At 49.7% G+C, this 18,062-nt stretch overlaps 1 protein-coding gene across 6 annotated transcripts in view; it reads left to right on the top strand.

The window, feature by feature from the left end:
* MYO7B (myosin VIIB) overlaps window positions 1-18,062 on the top strand; it is a 96,041-nt gene that overhangs the window by 61,753 nt on the left and 16,226 nt on the right. For all 6 annotated transcript variants that reach the window (XR_001830879.2, XR_005203372.1, XM_017548426.2 and 3 more), the window contains 8 exons: window positions 5,602-5,686; window positions 6,982-7,200; window positions 8,474-8,644; window positions 9,282-9,491; window positions 9,627-9,794; window positions 11,943-12,020; window positions 12,175-12,302; window positions 16,450-16,576. Coding sequence is in view for 4 of the 6 variants with exons in the window: in XM_017548426.2 (XP_017403915.1) it covers window positions 5,602-5,686; window positions 6,982-7,200; window positions 8,474-8,644; window positions 9,282-9,491; window positions 9,627-9,794; window positions 11,943-12,020; window positions 12,175-12,302; window positions 16,450-16,576 (1,186 nt within the window). In the remaining 2 variants the exon portion in view is untranslated. The remainder of the gene's footprint in view (window positions 1-5,601; window positions 5,687-6,981; window positions 7,201-8,473; window positions 8,645-9,281; window positions 9,492-9,626; window positions 9,795-11,942; window positions 12,021-12,174; window positions 12,303-16,449; window positions 16,577-18,062) is intronic.

Raw genomic sequence — 18,062 nt, forward strand, 5'->3', positions numbered from 1 at the left:
TTTTTTTGACAGAGTCTCACTCTGTTGCCAGGTGCCAGGCTGGAATGCAGTGGTGTGATCTCGGGTCACTGAAACCTCCGCCTCCCAGGTTCAAGCAATTCTCCTGTCTCAGCGTCCCAAGTAGCTGGGACTACAGGCGCATGCTACCATGCTCGGCTAATTTTTGTATTTTTAGTGGAGACAGTGTTTCATCATGTTGGCCGGGATGGTCTCGATCTCTTGACCTCATGATCCGCCCACCTGGGCCTCCCAAAGTGCTGGGATTACAGGCGTGAGCCACCGCGTCCGGCCCAGGCTCCACTTCTAATTCTAGTTCTCTTGCTGTTCCCACTACATATGCTGTTTCTTCCTCCACTGAAGTCTTAACCCCTCAAAGACATTCATGAAGATGGGAATCAACTTCTAAATTCCTGTTAATGTTGATATTTTGGCCTTCTTTCCTGAATCATGAATGTTCTTAGTGGCATCTAAAATGGTGAAACCTTTCCAGAAGGTTTTCAATGACTTTCCCCAGATCTATTAGAAGAATTACTATCTATGGCAGCTATAGATTATGGCATTTATTTCTTAAATAAGACTTGACAGTCCAAATTACTCTTTGATCTGTGAGCTGCAGGATGGATGTTTTGTTCGCAAGCATTAAAACATTAATCTCCTTGCACGTTTTCATCAGAGTTCTTAGGTAGCCAGGTGCATTGTCAATGAGCAGTAGTATTTTGAAAGAAATCTTTTTTTTCTGAGCAGTAGGTCTCAATGGTGGCCTTAAAATATTCAGTAAACCATGCTATAAATAGGCATGCTGTCATCCAGGCTTTGTTGCTTCCTTTCTAGATTACAGGCAGAGTAGCTTTAACATGATTGTTAAGGGCCCTAGGATTTTTCAGAGTGGTAAATTAGCATTGGCTTCAGCTTAAAGTCACCAACTTCATAAGCTGCTAATAAGAGAGTTAGCATCTCCTTTAAAGATTTGAAGCCAAGCATTGACCTCTCTCTACATGTAAAAGTTCTGGTGGCATCTTCTTCCAGTATAAGGCTGTTTTGTCTACATTGAAAATCTGTTGTTTAGTGCAGCCACATTCATCAATGACCTTAGCTAGCTTCTCCATCAGCACTTGCTGCTTCACCTTGCACTTTTATGTTATAGAGGTGGCTTCTTTCCTTAAACCTCATGACCCAAACTTTGATAGCTTTTTTGAAAATATATGTATTTTATTGTACTTTATGTTCTGGGGTACACGTGCAGATCATGCAGGATTGTTGCATAGGTACATACATGGCAATGTGGTTTGCTGCCTCCATCCCCCCATCACCTATATCTGGCATTTCTCCCCATGTTATCCCTCCCCACCTCCCTACTACCCACTGTCCCTCCCCAATTCCCTACCAACAGACCCCAGTGTGTGATGCTCCCCTCCCTATGTCCATGTGTTCTCATTGTTCAATAGCCGCTTATGAGTGAGAACATGCGGTGTTTGATTTTCTGTTCTTGTGTCAGTTTGCTGAGAATTATGGTTTCCAGATTCATCCATGTCCCTACAAAGGACACGAACTCATCGTTTTTTATGGCTGCATAGTATTCCATGGTGTATATATGCCACATTTTCCTTGTCCAGTCTATCATGGATGAGCATTTGGGTTAGTTCCAGGTCTTTGCTATTGTAAACAGTGTCACAATGAACATACATGTGCATATGTCTTTATAATAGAATGATTTATAATCCTTTGATATATACCCAGTAATGAGGTTGCTGGGTCAAATGGAATTTCTATTTCTAGGCCCTTGAGGAATCACCACAGTGTCTTCCACAATGGTTGAACTAATTTACACTCCCACCAACAGTGTAAAAGTGTTCCTATTTCTCCACATCCTCTCCAGCATCTGTTGTCTCCAGATTTTTTAATGATCACCATTCTAACTGGTGTGAGATGGTATCTCAATGCGGTTTTGATTCGCATTTGTCTAATGACCAGTGATGATGAGCATTTTTCATATGTTTGTTGGCCTCATAGCTGTCTTCTTTTGAAAAGTGTCTGTTCATGTCCTTTGCCCACTTCTGAATGGGCTTGTTTTTGCTTGTAAATTTGTTTGTTTATAGATGCCGGATATTAGACCTTTGTCAGATGCATAGTTTGCAAATATCTTCTCCTATTCTGTAGGTTGTCTGTTTACTCTGTTGATTTGCTGTGCAGCAGCTCTTTAGTTTAATTAGATTCCNGGTGTGCGATGGCATCTCATTGTGGTTTTGATTTGCATTTCTCTAAGGATTAGTGATATTATTTTTTCATATGCTTATTGGCTGCACTCATGTCTTCTTTTGAGAAGTGTCTGTTTATGTCCTTTGCCCACTTCTGAATGGGTTTGTTTACTTGTTTCTTGTAAATATGTTTTAGTTCTTTGTAGATTCTGGATATTAGCCCTTTGTCATATGGGTAGATTTCAAAAATTTTTTCCCATTCTGTTGGTTGCCAGTTCACGTTAATGATTGTTTCTTTTTCTGTACAGAAGCTTGGGAGTGTAATTAGATCCCATTTGTCTATTTTGGCTTTTGTTGCCATTGCTTTTGGTGTTTTAGTCATGATGTCCTGAATGGTTCTGCCTAGGTTTTCTTCTAGGGTTTTTATGATGTTAAGTCTTATGTTTTAAGTCTTTAATCCATCTGGAGTTAATTTTAGTATAAGGTATCAGGAAGGGGTCCAGTTTCTGCTTTCTGCACATGGCTAGCCAGTTTTGCCAACACCATTTATTAAACAGGGAATCCTTTCCCCATTGCTTGCTTTTGTCAGGCTTGTCAAAGATCAGATGGTTGTAGATATGTGGTATTGCCTCTGAGGCCTCTGTTCTGTTCCATTGGTCTATATCTCTGTTTTGTTACCAGTACCATGCTGTTTTGAGGAGTTGTGATTCCTTGGAGGAGGAGAGGTGATCTGGTTTTGGGTGTTTTCATCCTTTTTGCGCTGGTTTCTTCCTATCTTTGTGGATTTATTTACCTGTGGCCTTCGTAGTTGGTGACTTTTGGATAGGGTCCCTGAGTGGATGTCCTTTTTGTTGATGTTCAAGTTATTTCTTTCTGTTTTTTAGTTTTCCTTCTAATAGTCAGGCCCCTCTGCTGTAGGACTGCTGGAGGTCCACTCCAGACCCTGCTTGCCTGGGGATCACCTGTGGCGGCTGCAGAACAGTAAGGGTTGCTGCCAGTTTCTTCTGTCTTCGTCCCAGAAGGATACCCGCCAGATGTCAGCCTGAGATCTCCTTTATGAGGTGTCTCTTTGGATATACGGGGGTTGGGGAGCTGCTTGAGGAGACAATCTGTCCCTTATATGAGCTCAAGTGCTGAGCTGTGAGCTCCCTTGTTCTGTTCAGAGCTGCTGGGCAAGTACATTTAAGTCTGCTGCAGCAGAACTCATAACCACCTTTTTTCCCAAGTGCTCTGTCCTGGGAAGGTGGGGCTTTATTTATAAGTTCCTGACATGCTGCTGCCTTTTTTCAGAGATGCCCTGCCCAGCAAGGAGGTAGCCTAGTCACAGTCTGCCAGCAGAGGTGTTGCTGAGCTGTGTGGGCTCTGCCCAGCTGCTGTGCGAACTTCCTTGCAGTTTTGTTTATAGAGGTATAGTTAGACCTGCCTCAGCAATGGCGATCTGCCCCAGTAATGGCCGACTGCCTGTGTAATGGCGGACTGCCTCAGTAATGTGGACTGCCTCAGTAATGGTGGACGCCCTTCCCCCTACAAAGCTGGACCATCCCAGGCCCAGCTGTGCTTGCTGCAAAACTCTCAATCCAGGGCATTCCAGATTGCTGGTCTTTGTGGGGGTGGGACCTCCAAGCCAGATCACCTGGCTCCCTGTTTCAGCCCTCTTTTTTTCAGTTGAATGGGTGGCTCTGTCTCCCAGGCATTCCAGGTGCCAGTTGAAATGGCCGCCCAGATTTGTATGAGTTTCTGTGCCAAGACCCACTGTACCAGCTGTTTGTGCTGGAAACTCGTGGCACTTTTCAGCCTGGGAGTCTCCTGGTCTGTGGGCAGTAAGGAGTCGTTTGGAAATGCAGTGATCACTCACCCTCTGTGTTGTTCTCGCTGGAACTGCACTGCAGAATTGTTCCTATTCGGCCGTCTTGGATCAAATCTTGATAGCTTTATGCTTTTCTTCTGCAGCTTCCTTACCTCTCTCAGCCTTCACAGAATTGAAGACAGTTAGGATCTTGCTCTGGATTGGGCTTTGGCTTGAGAAAATGTGGCTGGTTTGATCTTCTATCCAGACCACAAAAACTTTCTCCGTATCAGCAAGAAGGCTGTTTCACTTTCTCATCATTCACGTGTTCACTGGAGTAGCACCTTTAATTTCCTTCAGGAACTTTTCCTTTGTGTTCACAACATGGCTTTTGGCCTGTCTCAGCTTTCAACAGGCCTTCCTCATGAAGTTTAATCATTTATCACTTTTGATTTAAAGTGAGGGAAATGAGATGCCTCCTTTCACATGAACACTTAGAGGCCATTATAGAGTTATTAATTGGCCTAATTTCAATATCGCTGTGTCTCAGGGAATAGGGAACAGAGAAAAGGGAGAGAGATGGGGCACTAATGGTTTGTGGGGCAGTCAGAACACACACATTTATTGATTAAGTTCACCATCATATGGGTGTAATTTGTGGTGCCCCAAAATAATTCCAGTTGTAACATTAAAGATCACAGATTAGTAACAATGAAAAATTTGAAATATTGCAAGAATTACCAAAATGTGATACAGACATGACATGAGCACTTGCTGTTGGAAAAATGATACCAATAGACTAGCTCATGGCTCCACAGACCTTCAGTGTGTAAAAACACAGTATCTGCAAAGGCAGTAGAGTGAAGTGATATCATAATAAATTGAGGCATGCCCACATCTACATGCACAGAGCTCACCTGGGAGTGACTCCACCTTGCCAGAGCCCAGCTTTCAGGTTTTCTTCTCCATGTCCAGCCCTGGGCTAGTGGCCAGGGGAGGGGCGTCTGCAATAAAAAGTGAAAAGTAAGTTTTATCCCTTTATCTTTGAGGGTACAGGGAATGAAGAAGAGTTTTCCGAGAACTTAAAAAAACTGGACTGCCAACCAGGTGCGGTGGCTCATGCCTGTAATCCAGCACTTTGGGAGGCCCAGGTGGGTGGATCATTTGAGGTCAGGAGTTCAAGACCAACCTGGACAACATGGTGAAACCCTGTCTCTACTAAAAATACAAAAATTAGCCAGGCATGGTGACAGGTGCTTGTAATCCCAGCTACTTGGAAGACTGAGGCAGGAGAATCACTTCAATCCAGGAGGTAGAGGTTGCAGTGAGCCAAGATTGTGCCATTACACTCCAGCCTGGGCAACAAGAGTGAAACTCCGTCTAAGAAAGGAAAAACTAGACTGTCATCATTTACAAATTTGGGTTGCTAATAGTAGATGTTTTTGTTCCTGACCTGCCTGTGTGTCTTTTGGTCTGTAACACCTTCTGAGAAAGGATTGTACCTATTCATTTTTCCCAGCATTTCACTATCCCTCTTCCCTTCCAAATCAGTTTTTCTCCCCTAGAGGCTTTAAACCATCTGGAGTTGTTACACGTGTGTGGCTTGCATTGCCCTTCTAGGAAGGAGTTCCTGAGGCAGAGGCGGGCAGCGGTGACCCTGCAGGCCTGGTGGAGAGGCTACTACAACAGGAGGAATTTCAAGCTGGTGAGAGAGCTCACGGGGGCGGCTGGGCCCGCGAGCCCCGCAGGTAACTCTCCAGTAAAAGACAGATTGGTGAAGTTTGTTTCTCTGAATGAGGGACCTCAGGCAGGAAGGATCAAGTCACTCACAGACGTGACACAGAGATTTAAAATAATCAGACCTCAGCATCCCACATAGTCGCTTCTTAGCTAATCTCCAGCCCCATGGTCTGTAGCCTTCAAAATGTTTGGTAGAATTTGGGGCATCTTCAGAGCCAGACTAGGTTGTCTTGCTCTGGAATGGAATAACTCCTGTCTTTTCCCAACTTGCAGACCATAAAATAAGTCCATGGATTGATTATTCTTTGTTTAAAGTACTTTTTCTGTACTTAATCAAGCACTCATCATTCTGTACTTTTTCAAGTACTCATCATTTATTAACGAGTATCTGCTCAAAAAAAAAAAAATGAACTAGAGCAACTATGGCTGTGCCCATGTCACTTGGCCACTTGCTTTTGTCATGGATGTGACTGGTTGTGACATGAAATGGTCACATCAGCAAGACTGGCCCAGGCCCGCCTACACTCCATGCTCACCAAGGGCATGAGAGTAGCTGACCTGTGTGGAGCAGTTCCTTGGGGCCCATTGCTTCACATACATCATTTTATTTAACATTAAACCAACTCTGTACATCAAGGAACTGAGGCATAGAGGGGTTGAGTGGTTTCCCCAAGAGCATGAAACTAGTAAACCACAGAGCTGGGGTTTTGATGAGAGGCTGTGACTTCCAAGCTCTTAAGCCAACCCATTGGGTGGGTGTTCGGCAAGCTCAGGGACTGCCGTGGCCCAGGAGATGTTTGCGGCATTGACGCGGAGGTTCATCCATTTCTTATTGCCCTTTAAAGATGCCCTGAGAGATTTGCTTGGCCGCAGGCCCCCACACAGGTGCACTAACCCGTGGGCAAGTCAGCTGAACTTGGCTGGCAGATGTGGATGGCAGGGCCTCAGGAGTCCACTCTCCCGTGTGAAATCCACATCCATTCTCTCTATCCACGGCCCCAAGGAGGCCACTTTATTATTTATGCCATTTCACAAAGGCTTAGTTAGCGCTTATTTGCACATCAGGCTCTGTTCTAAGTACTTTGCAAGTAATAACTCATTATTCTTGTGGTCATAGGTGTGTACCATTCTAGCACCAGCCCTTTGCCAAAACAAAACTAGCTGTAAATCCATCTTGCACGGTGTCCTGGGAAGCACCTCTCTTTGTTCCCTGGGGAAGGTGTTCTCGCCCCTGAGCCCACCTCTCTCTTGCCTCTGCAGATCCTCGTGGGCTTTGAGCGCCTGCAGGCTATGGTCCGGAGCCAGCTGCTGGCGAGGCAGTACCAGGCCATGCGGCAGAGGATGGTCCAGCTGCAGGCCCTGAGCAGGGGATACTTGGTGCGCCAGCAAGTCCAGGCCAAGAGGAAGGCAGTGGTGGTCATTCAGGCCCATGCCAGAGGCATGGCTGCCCGGCGCAACTTCCAGCAGAGGAAAGCCAGTGTAAGTGGTCACCTGGCCTCTTGGGCAGGTGGGGCTGACCGGGGCCCCAGTGGGTGAGGGCCAGAAGGAGGCGTGAGCGACTATGTAGAGAGCTCACCACTTTGGAAAATCCCCCTGCCCCCACCCCCACCACAAGCCAGGACATTAAAATCTGTCCAATTACTCAAGAGCACAGCAAGGATACAGGACACAAGAGGCAAATTGGCAGGCACCTGGGCTGAGATGTAGACATCACAAGAGACACACCCTCTTCTTCCAGTTCAAAGTCAGTGCTACAATGACTCTGCAAGGCCAGGGAGCCGTGGCCGCCACCCGGGGGCAGGCAGGGTATATCAAGGGAGAGGCAGCAGGTCAACGGGACAGTCTTAGCCTTGAACCTGGAGGGTGAGCTCAGGTCCCCTCCCTTTCACCTTGGAGATGATTTTGGGGGCAGGGATGGCTGGTCCCCTGGAAGGGGCAGCAAACCTGCGCCAGACAATCTGAGAAAGGCCCCAGGTCCATGGAAGAGAGCAAAGTGCCCTAGTTACTGGGCTGTGTGTGACAGCTTAGGGACAGAGAAATATTAATACCAAGGGGAGCTGCTGAGTGTCTGGGGGGCTGGGAGGACAGGGAGCAGGAGAACAGCACCAAGAAAATGATCCCATTTCCTCCCTTGAGTACCAAGACTCAGCCTTCACGCTTGACTCATTTGGAAGTTGTGATAAGACAAAGGAGCTAGGATAATGTCGACTTCTGCTCCATGGATGAAAACTTGGCCTACTGAGCACACTGCTAATAAATACAGTGAACAGAGCAAGTGAGAGGATGCACCCCCAGAAACGTCAGCAGCATGTGTCGGCACCCGCGTGCCCCCAGCTGGCTGCAAAACGGTCTGATCTTTGACTTGGTTACTGCAGCCCCTGGGGACATCTCCTGGTAGAACCTCGATGCCCTTTGAATGAAGAGACCTGAGCAGTGGTTGTGCAGCTGAGTTCCTAGGGGGGTCCCTGGAGTTTGAAGGGGTCCCTTAAAGACCATCGGAGGGCAGGGACAAGCAGCAACCTCACCTCTCTGGAGCTCTGATCATCACTGGGAAAGGGAAAGGCCTGGCTGGTTGACCTCTGACCACCTAGCTGTTAAAATCTATTACTTCAGAGCAGACTATTGATTTGGGCAGATGATGGCAGGATGAGGCTTACTTGGCTTCTGGGAGGTCCTTGCCCTGTGGAGTAAGCAGGGCTGGGCCCCATGAGTCCTGCTGGACCTGTGGGAACCTTCCCCCATGGGTGTGCAGGTACCGCTGGTCATCCCGGCTGAGGCCCAGAAGAGCCAAGGCGCTCTCCCTGCCAAGAAGCGCAAATCTATCTACGACACCGTCACCGACACGGAGATGGTGGAGAAGGTGTTCGGCTTCCTCCCTGCCATGATCGGGGGCCAGGAGGGTCAGGCCCCACCGCACTTTGAGGTAACACAAGCCTGGTGAGCACCATCCGGCCCAGGGTGGGGATAGGGAAGCCTGCCCAGTCCTTGACCTCAGTCCACCTCTCGGCTCCCCGAGAAGCCAGAGCAGTGGTGAAGTGCGTGCTGCAGCCTGCTGATCCTGCACACAAGAGGGGAGCGTGCATGGGTTCTGTGGTCACAGCCTTCGAGTCAGGCAGGTTTCCCACCTGCAAGACTTCCTAGAGCCTTCTCTACCAGTGCCACTGAGCTCTCCATCACACGGCATTCCCTGAGCATATTTGACCCCACCCAGGCACCCCCAGAGCACCTTTGAGGCCACTGCTCTGCAGTGTGACTGGGGAAGCTTCAGTGAGGATGGTGCATGCGGCAGAGGACAGTGTCTGAGGGTGGGGCCAGAAAGGGAGAGGGCAGGAGGAGCACTGACCCTGCCCAGCAGGGAGGAGGGGGTGTGTAGAGAGCCCTGTGCTGGCACACGGCAGCCCACCTGAGCCCACTGAATGTGGGCATGGGTGGTCCCCAGCACCTGAGGGAGTGGGGTAACGCCACAGCCCCCGTGCTGCCCAGCCTGCTGGACAGCCAGCTGATACGTTGGTTGTTACCTGAAAGCCCTGCTGACCTGCGTTCTCCCTCGCTGGCCCCAGGATCTGGAATCAAAGACCGAGAAGCTGCCTGAGGTTGACCTGGACGCAATCCCCATGGTGGAGGAGCCTGAGGAGGACGTGGATGGCCTGGCCGAGTACACCTTCCCCAAGTTTGCTGTGACTTACTTCCAGAAGTCAGCCAGCCACACCCATATCCGGCGGCCCCTCCGATACCCACTGCTCTACCACGAAGATGACGCCGACTGCTTGGTACCAGGGTTCACTGGCTTCTAGTAGGCTCAGGCCAGCCCCAAGCCTGGGGTCGGAGCTATGGCTCAGGGGGAAGAAGGAAGGGGCTGGGGTCACCACTGGGTTCCCACTGGGCCTTCTGTCTTGCTTCCCCAGGCCGCCCTGGCCGTGTGGAATGTCATCCTAAGGTTCATGGGCGACCTCCCAGAGCCAGTGCTGTATGCAAGGAGCAACCAGCAGGGCGGCTCAGTGATGCGGCAGATCCACGACACACTGGGCAGGGAGCATGGCGCCCAGGCTCTACAGCACGGTGGATCTGCACAGGCAAGCGGGGGGCAGAGGAGGGCAACACCCGCCAGGTGCCTACTAGGGCCCAGGCCCTGGGGCAGCTGGGCAGGACGGAGAGACAAGACCTGGAGCCTCTCCTCAGCCTCACCCACTGAACCGAGCCCCCAGGCCAGGGCATGGGCACTTGCAGTCTAGAGCCGTGCTCGGGAGCTTATGAATCTCCACCCCGGGCTTTTGGAATTATACAGTCATTAATGGAGAGGGTGCCCTGAACTGAGCCAGATTCAGATGCAGGTAACAATGGTAACGACAGGTGTTATTGACTGACGGCCTGCTATGTGCCAGTTGCTTCTCTTCATTCAATTCCCAGGTGGGCCAACCCTACAAGGTAGGAATGACTATATTTATTTACAGCTAAAGAAACAAAGAACTGAAATGACCTTCCCCCAATTGCAGCGGATATGTGTATGGAACCTGGGCTTTGAATCCGTTCTGCTGAATTCAAAGACCAAGCTCCTGACCTGTGTTCTACCCTGCCCTCTAATGAAAGTTAATTCACATCCATTTTTGGTCAGAAGTCCTTCCTAAGGTCCATTTGCATGCTGTAATCTTAGCAGAATTAATCAAAAACAGTCCAAAGAAACTACATAGCAGTGACAGCACTCAGTGGCCCACAAGTGGCAGAAGCCCATGACTTCCCCATGTGCCAGGTGACCAGCTGGAACTCAGCTCAATACCTGTGGGGTCCTGTGTGCAGACTGCATAGGAATCTAAAAGTCTGTAGCCTCATCACATGGCCAACCTTGTCCAGGAATTACAGAGAACTGCCCAGGCCCAAGCCCTGACTCCCTGATCTCTGGAGATGTGGGCTCTGCCAGAGTGTGTTAGGTATCCACAGCTGTGTAACAAATTACCCCATCCCCAAACCTAATTCCTTAAAATAGCACACAATTCATTATCTCTCACACAGTTTCTGAGGGTCAGGAGCAGCTTAGCTGCATAGTTCCTGTTCAGAGTCCCTCATGAGGTTGCGATCAAGCTGTCCCCCAGGGCTATTGTCAACTTGACAGCTGGAGGGGTGGCTCCCAAGAAGGCTCACTCACATGGCTGTTGGTAAGAGGCCTCAGTTCCATGCCATGTGGGCCTTTCCACAAAGCTGCCTGGGCATCCTCACAACATGGCTTCCCCCAGCATGAACGATCCAAGAAGGAAAGCAGGAAGGAAGGTGCAAATGTCCACTCTTGGACGTCACATACCTGTGGCTGTGGGAGGGGCCCAAACAGGGCAGGAATTTCAGGAGGCAGAGATCACAGGGCCCACCTGGAGGCTGGCAGCCTCTCGGGGAAAAGACTCTGGGAGGCAGTCTGGCCAACCAGCGCCTCTGGAGTGTGAACATTGGGAGAAGCAGGACTGGCTTCCCAGAGATCAGATCTCAGGTTTTCCTTCCTGCACCTCTTATTAAGTACCCATGATGTGCCCCAGGCACAGAGCAGTGAGTCCAGCAAGCCTCACTGCCCTCATGGACTTTGCCAGCTCATGTGTTTCATGGCCAGCCCCTACATGGTAAACCAGCTTTGACACAGCCAGGAGCTAGGGCCTCGCCCTGGACCGGGCTGACCCCCACCCAAGCCCAGTCCCGCACTGAGCTCCAATTGTGGCAGCAAATTCTTCTCATGACACCATCATGAGAAGGTGCGGCCCCTCCCTCCCACCCGGCCTCCCCACCCCCGCCCCTGTTCTCCCTATCCCCTACAGAGCACCTTGCAGTGGCAGAGGTGATTCATCTGCTGTCTTTACTGAGAATGACCATGACCTAGGGCTGTCCTAAGCACCTGGGCTCAGACCCAGTCCTACCTCCCAGGGGTTTACTGGAGAGAGGCACAAGCTTTGGTATCAGAATAGCTCTGAGCCCCTCCCTGGGGGCTGGTGACCCACTGAGCAGCTTTCGTCTAGTCTCTTGCCTTCCCTGAGCCTCTGTTTCCACATCTGGAAGTGAGGATGGGGACATGCACCTGTGTGTGTGGTAAAGCTCCACTGAGCTGAGGGACTGCATGGTGCTTCATAAATTGGGCCAGGAAATGGCTGGGTGAGAGGAACATGTGCTCCACCCCAGGTGGTTGTGAGGTCAGCATCACTGAGATGAGCCCAGGCTCACCTTCCTGCGGGAACTGTCTCCTTCCACAGAGACCTGGCCGCAAGGACAAAGGAACCAAGGATATCTCCTCCATGAAGCTGAAGCGGTCCTCCCGGGTCACGGGCCAGGTGATCCCAGGGCACAGAACCTCTGTCTGTTCCCAGCTCTGCTCTTGGCCCACTGCGGGGTTCTAGTCTATTGCTTCCCTCCCCGTGCACCAGTTTCCTATTCGGCAGATGGGGAGAATCATAGCTTTCCTGATGGCTGCCTTTGGCTTTCAAGGTGGCCAGCCAGCTGAGCATCGGAGAGGAGGCATTGGAGCCTGATGGCCTTGGTGCAGACCGGCCCATGTCCAACCTGGAGAAGGTGCACTTCATCGTGGGCTACGCCATCCTGCGGCCCAGCCTCAGGTCAGTTCCCACTCCCATCCCACCTCCATTCAGAGCATCAGATCCCCTAGCTGGCTCTCAGCCATGGTAACAGCCTCTTTCCCCACCTACCCCATGACACCTCCCTTTCCTGCGGCCTGCAGGCTGGGTCTCAGGACAGCAGATGTCATAGCCACCAAGGGTTCTCTATGTGCTCTGCCTTTTAAAAAGCCATAAGTAAAACCCAGTTTAAGGAAAAGAATCATCATGGACTGGTGATTCCTTTTACAACAGGCTGTAGTGCAGGGCCCTGTAATTGACTGGTTTCTTTCATTTATATTACGTACAATTTGCTTTATAGAAATGGGTCTTTTTTATTTTATTTTATTTATTTGGAGATGGGGAGTTTTGCTTTTGTTGCCCAGGCTGGAGTACAATAGTGCCATCTCGGCTCACTGCAACCTCTGCCTCCCAGGTTCCAGCGATTCTCCTGCCTCAGCCTCTGAGTAGCTGGGATTATAGGCTCGCACCACCACACTTGGCTAATTTTTGTATTTTTAGTAGAGACGGGGTTTCTCCATGTTGGTCAGGCCTTGAACTCCTGATCTCATTATCCACCCGCCTCAGCCTCCCAAAGTGCTGGGATTACAGGCATGAGCCCCCGCACCTGGCCAGGAATGGGTCTTTATACCAGTTAGGAGAAACACACATAATCAGCCTGCAAACACAGAAATTCCCATCTGTGTTGGCTGCATGCACAGAAGCAGAATCCACAGATACAGAGGCTGATTGTTCACTGCTTTAAGGGACAGACCACTGTGTTTTAGAGGTTCATTTACTTTAGGTTAATACTTTTAACAAAATTTGGAAAACTGTTGGTCATTATTTTTTCACATATTTTTTCTACCTCATTCTGTCTCTCTCCTTTCCTTCAAAATCTAATTAAGCCTCTGTAAGATGATTTTATATTGTCCTTCAGGTACCTAGGGGTCTGCTTATCTTTTTTTTTTCTTTGTTTTTCTCTCTATTCTTTAGATTGGATAGTTTCTATTGACCTGTCTTCAAATTAACTGGTTTTTTTGTCTTCCCCAATCTGCTGTCATATCCATCCAACAAATTTTTTATTTCAGATACTATGTTTTTCAGTTCTAGAATTTGTACTTGGGTCTTTTTTATATTTCTGTTTCTGTGCCAAGGTTTCCTATTTGGTCATTCACTATGAGCATTGTTTCCTTTATGCCCTTGAACAGAATTACTGTAGTTTTGAAATCTTTTCTGCAAATCCAATACCTGGGTCATCTCAGGGTCAGTCTCCATTAACTGTCTTTTCTCTTGAGGATGGTGATGTCTTTGTTTCCTCATAAATCTGGTACTTGACTGTTTTTTCCTCATAAGTCTAGTACTTCTGGGTTGTATCCTGGACATTGAAGATGATATGTTAGAGACTCTGGATTATGTTATATTCTTTCAAAGAACATTGACTTTTTGTTTTAGAAGGCAATTACCTTGGGTGGACTCAAACTCTGTCTCCTCCATGATAAGTGAAAGCTATAATCCCTGTTCAGTTATTTTAGCCTTGGCTAGAGTACCTGGAGTCTGACCCACCAGGCATGTAAGGGGCCAACCAGAGATTTGGGAAGATTTTATGTGCAAGAGTTGGGACTCTTCTGGTTCTCCTTATTCCGGGATTTCCCATCTCACTTTCAAGTTGCTGTGTGTACCCCAGACTCTCTCCTCTGGTTCGTCAAGTCAGTAAGACTACAGGGCTTCTACTCAGGTTTTAGCTGCTAGCGTGAGCAGGCAGGTCTTCTGACTTAGCTGGTTCTAATTTTCTCATGGTTAATCCTCACTAGCCACCATGCTTTCCAATATGGCAAACACATAAAAGTTGTGTTCAAATGACATGTACTGTGGGTTCTTCAGACATTCCCTATAGGCACTCCCATACATTGCTGGTGGCCAGAAGTGATACTGTCCAATACTGATCCCTTGAGACTTCCTACTGACTCTAGGCTGAAGTGGAACATCCCACAGCTTCCTACAGCTGGGGTCTTCTAGAAAATGGGCTGCCCGCTTGTGCAGGATCCCAGCTGGATGCCTGAAGCTCAGCTCCTTCCATGACATCTTTTGGTCAGCAGGAAGCTCATGCCTGCCCAGCCATACAGTACATGTGCAGCTCACTTTTGTTGACTGTCCTCTCTCCTCTTTGCCCATCAAGATGGGCTCAGAATTCTCCAGGAGCAAGCAGGCACTAATCTCTTTGTTCATGGAGGTCCCCAACTCTAGGGTACAAAAGTCAAGCACTGGCAAGAACTCAGTCAACAGGCTCTAATCTAGTACCCTGGGAGGTAGCAAATGGGCTTCTGGAGCTCAGCAGGCATCAGATGGGGAGTAACATGGGTCTCTTCTCTGGCAGACAGCCCCCATCTCTCTTGGTATTTCTCCTGGGGTCCCCCTCACCACTCTCATCACTTACAGGGAGTGGAAATGGGCCATAGATCCCTCTACTCATATGAAGTCCCTCCTAGGAATCAGATTCCAAATGTCTTATCTTCCCTGTGCAGGCTGGAGGTGGCATGGTGGCTGCACTAGTTCCACCACCTTTTAGTAAATCCTACAAGAATGTGTCTCTTTAGAATGTCAGATGTAAGCACCCATTTGTCCTTGGCTGCAGGGTCCGGTGAAATTCCCAGACAAAGCAGATGCCCCATTCCACATCTGTCACACATTCCATACACACTTGCTCATTACCCATTCTGGGTCAGGTCTTGGCCTGAGGCTGGGGACATAGAGATGAAGAAGACATGCCTCTGTCCTAGAGGAGCTTACCTTTTAGTTGGGGGGCATGAGAAGACCAGGAAACTCACAATGTCAGTATGTGCTAAGATGGGGTCTGTTCAGGGTCCCATAGGGGCACCAAGGAGGAGTGACCTTCGTGCCTACCTGGGCCAGGAAGGAGGAGGAGTGTTTGCCAGACAGAGGGAAAAGGTAAATAGATCAACCTTGAGACAGCCTGAAGAATCTGGAATTTCTAAATGGTTTGCCATAGTTGGGGCCTGGAGCTTAAATTCTATCCTAAGGGAAGTAGGGAAAGTTTTAAGCAAGAGAAGATCATGATCATATTTGACTTCCAGAAAGACCTCCCCGGCAATGTGGTAGGATGGAACCTGTGGCTGGAAGGCCAGGCAGGGCTGCTACAGAGGTCCAGAGAGAGCTAATGAGGAATTGCAGGAGACAGGTGGCAGCATATGGTGGTGGGTTGGATTGGGGGAATGAAGCGATGGGAGGCTCCAGGATGACCCTCGGATTTCCAGTTTGGATGAATAGCTGATGGCGATCCCTGCAATCCCTGAAGACCACAGAAAGAGGAGGGATGCAGGAACTCACAGAGCCGACTATGCACGTCACTTCCCAACTCTGTTCGGTGTCGTCCTGTCGCAGTAGACATTGGCTTTGGTGGGAACATATTTACACCACACAAATAAGCAGATGCCATGAATTGGGCTTTTCTTCCTGGGAGAGCTGGTTGATACACATTTACCAGCACACCACTGAGTATTAGGGGAAAGATGCTGGCCTCTGGAGATGTGGGATTTGAGGTGCTAATGGGACACTTTTATAACGTGATAGAGGCTTGAGTCCATGGGGAAGGATGCAGGAGAGAACCGCCCCCAGCACACCCCTGCCAGGAGTGGGAAGGCTCCATAGCATGTAGGAGCAGGAAAGGTCAGGAGATGGGGCTGAGTGACTCCCAGGAAGTCCTCACTTTTCTCTCTGCTGTGGAGGGGAAGGGCTGCATTCAGGAAGCGACGTGGGGCCTCCAGGCAGAGGGAGAAATGACTGCAGTCACTGTGAGCGGTCCAATGCTCCGCACATCTGGGGGCAGATGGGCTGTCCAAGGGGTGCAGCTGCTGGGGACAGGGCTGTGACTGGAGAAACCACTGCTTCCCGAGGCCGAGTCCCACCCTAAAAGACCCACAGCACGGGCCGTGGGAGAGGAATGGGGTAGGGATGCAGAGCCTGCTGCCACAGTCCTGGGAGAGGAGGAGGCTGGGCAGGGCCCCGGGGCTGGAGGGACGCCCTGCAGAGGGGACCGCCAGGGGTGCAGAAGAGCTGTGTTCCCAGGTACCTCTGTCTCCTGTCCTTCTCCAGCCCCCAGCCTACTATCCCAGTGGTCTGTGTCTTTCAGGGATGAGATTTACTGTCAGATCTGCAAGCAGCTCTCAGAGAATTTCAAAACAAGCAGCCTGGCCCGGGGCTGGATCCTGCTCAGCCTCTGTCTCGGCTGCTTCCCACCCTCAGAGAGGCTCATGAAGGTGAGAGGGCCCAGGAGGGCGGGCAGGGGTCAGGTCCACAAATCCCAGTCCGTGGCCTGTTTCTCCTGCTCCTGCAGGCCAGATGGGCAACCATGCCTGGCTTCTCCAGGCCTCAGTTTCCCCATGTGGAAAAAAGACCCCTGCTCCTGGATCCTTCCAGCTGCTATGCAGGGTCTGCAGGCCCATTTCACATTGGCTCGGGTGCCAGGATGTCTCCTTAAGACTAAAATGAGAAGGTAGATGACACGGGCCTTGAAAAGACAGGCGACTAGGAGTTGGCCCTGCCTGGAGATGGGCCACAGTGCCTCTTTCTATTCCTTCTGACTGAAAATGGAGGTGGGTGGACCCCGTTTTAGTGGCCTCAAGCTTCACCGACTTAATATACCTTTAAATTCTGGTTATAAAAGGAATATGTGGAAACACAGAGCACCTAAAGCCAAAATAAAAGTCATCCCCACACCCAGAGGGAACTTCCATTCATATTTTCTTCTGGCCTTTTGTAGTGTGATCGGGTCCTTGTGTCAAACAGAAAACACTTTCTCACATGTGCCCTTGGGGACAGCAGGAACCATGGTCACTGAGGCCACTGCTCATGGCACTCGGGCTGTTCCTGATACCAGTAAACCTTCCAGGCTGCCCCTCCCCACCCCGAGGCAGAAGAAACAAAATCTCTCTGTAGGACAAAAAGATCTTCAACACTTTTTCTCGGACATGAAGTCTTCTGCTTTTTTTTTTTTTTTTTTTTTTTTTGAGACAGAATATTGCTCTGTCACCAGGCTGAAGTGCAGTGGCGCGCTCTTGGTTCACTGCAACTTCTGCCTCCCAGGTTCAAGCGATTCTCCTGCCTCAGCCTCTCAAGTAGCTGGGATTGCAGGCACAAGCCACCATGCCAGGCTAATTTTTGTATTTTTAGTGGAGACATGGTTTTACCATATTGGTTAGGCTGGTCTCAAACTCCTGATCTCGTGATCTGCCTGCCTCAGCCTCCCAAAGCACTGGGATTACAGGCATGAGCCACCAAAGATGGAGTCTGACTCTGTCACCCAGGCTGGAGTGCAGTGGCATGATCTTAGCTGACTGCAACCTCTGCCTCCCAGGTTCAAGCGATTCTCCTGTCTCAGCCTCCCGAGTAGCTGGGATTATAGGCACGCACCACCATGCCAGGCTAATTTTTGTATTTTTAGTGGAGACAGGGTTTCACCATGTTGGCTAGGCCGGTCTCAAACTCCTGACCTCAGGTGATCCCCCTCAGCCTCCCAGAGTGCTGGGATGACAGGTATGAGACACCACACCTGGCCCTGCATTTTTCTTTTTTTTTTTTAGATGGAGTTTCGCTCTTGTTACCCAGGCTGGAGTGCAATGGCGTGAACTCGGTTCACCGCAACCTCCGCCTCCTGAGTTCAGGCATTTCTCCGGCCTCAGCCTCCTGAGTAGCTGGGATTACAGGCACGCGCCACCATGCCCAGCTAATTTTTTTTTGTATTTT

This window comes from Cebus imitator, unplaced genomic scaffold (genome assembly GCF_001604975.1).
Source record: "Cebus imitator isolate Cc_AM_T3 unplaced genomic scaffold, Cebus_imitator-1.0 Scaffold207, whole genome shotgun sequence".
Classification (NCBI taxonomy): domain Eukaryota; kingdom Metazoa; phylum Chordata; class Mammalia; order Primates; family Cebidae; genus Cebus; species Cebus imitator.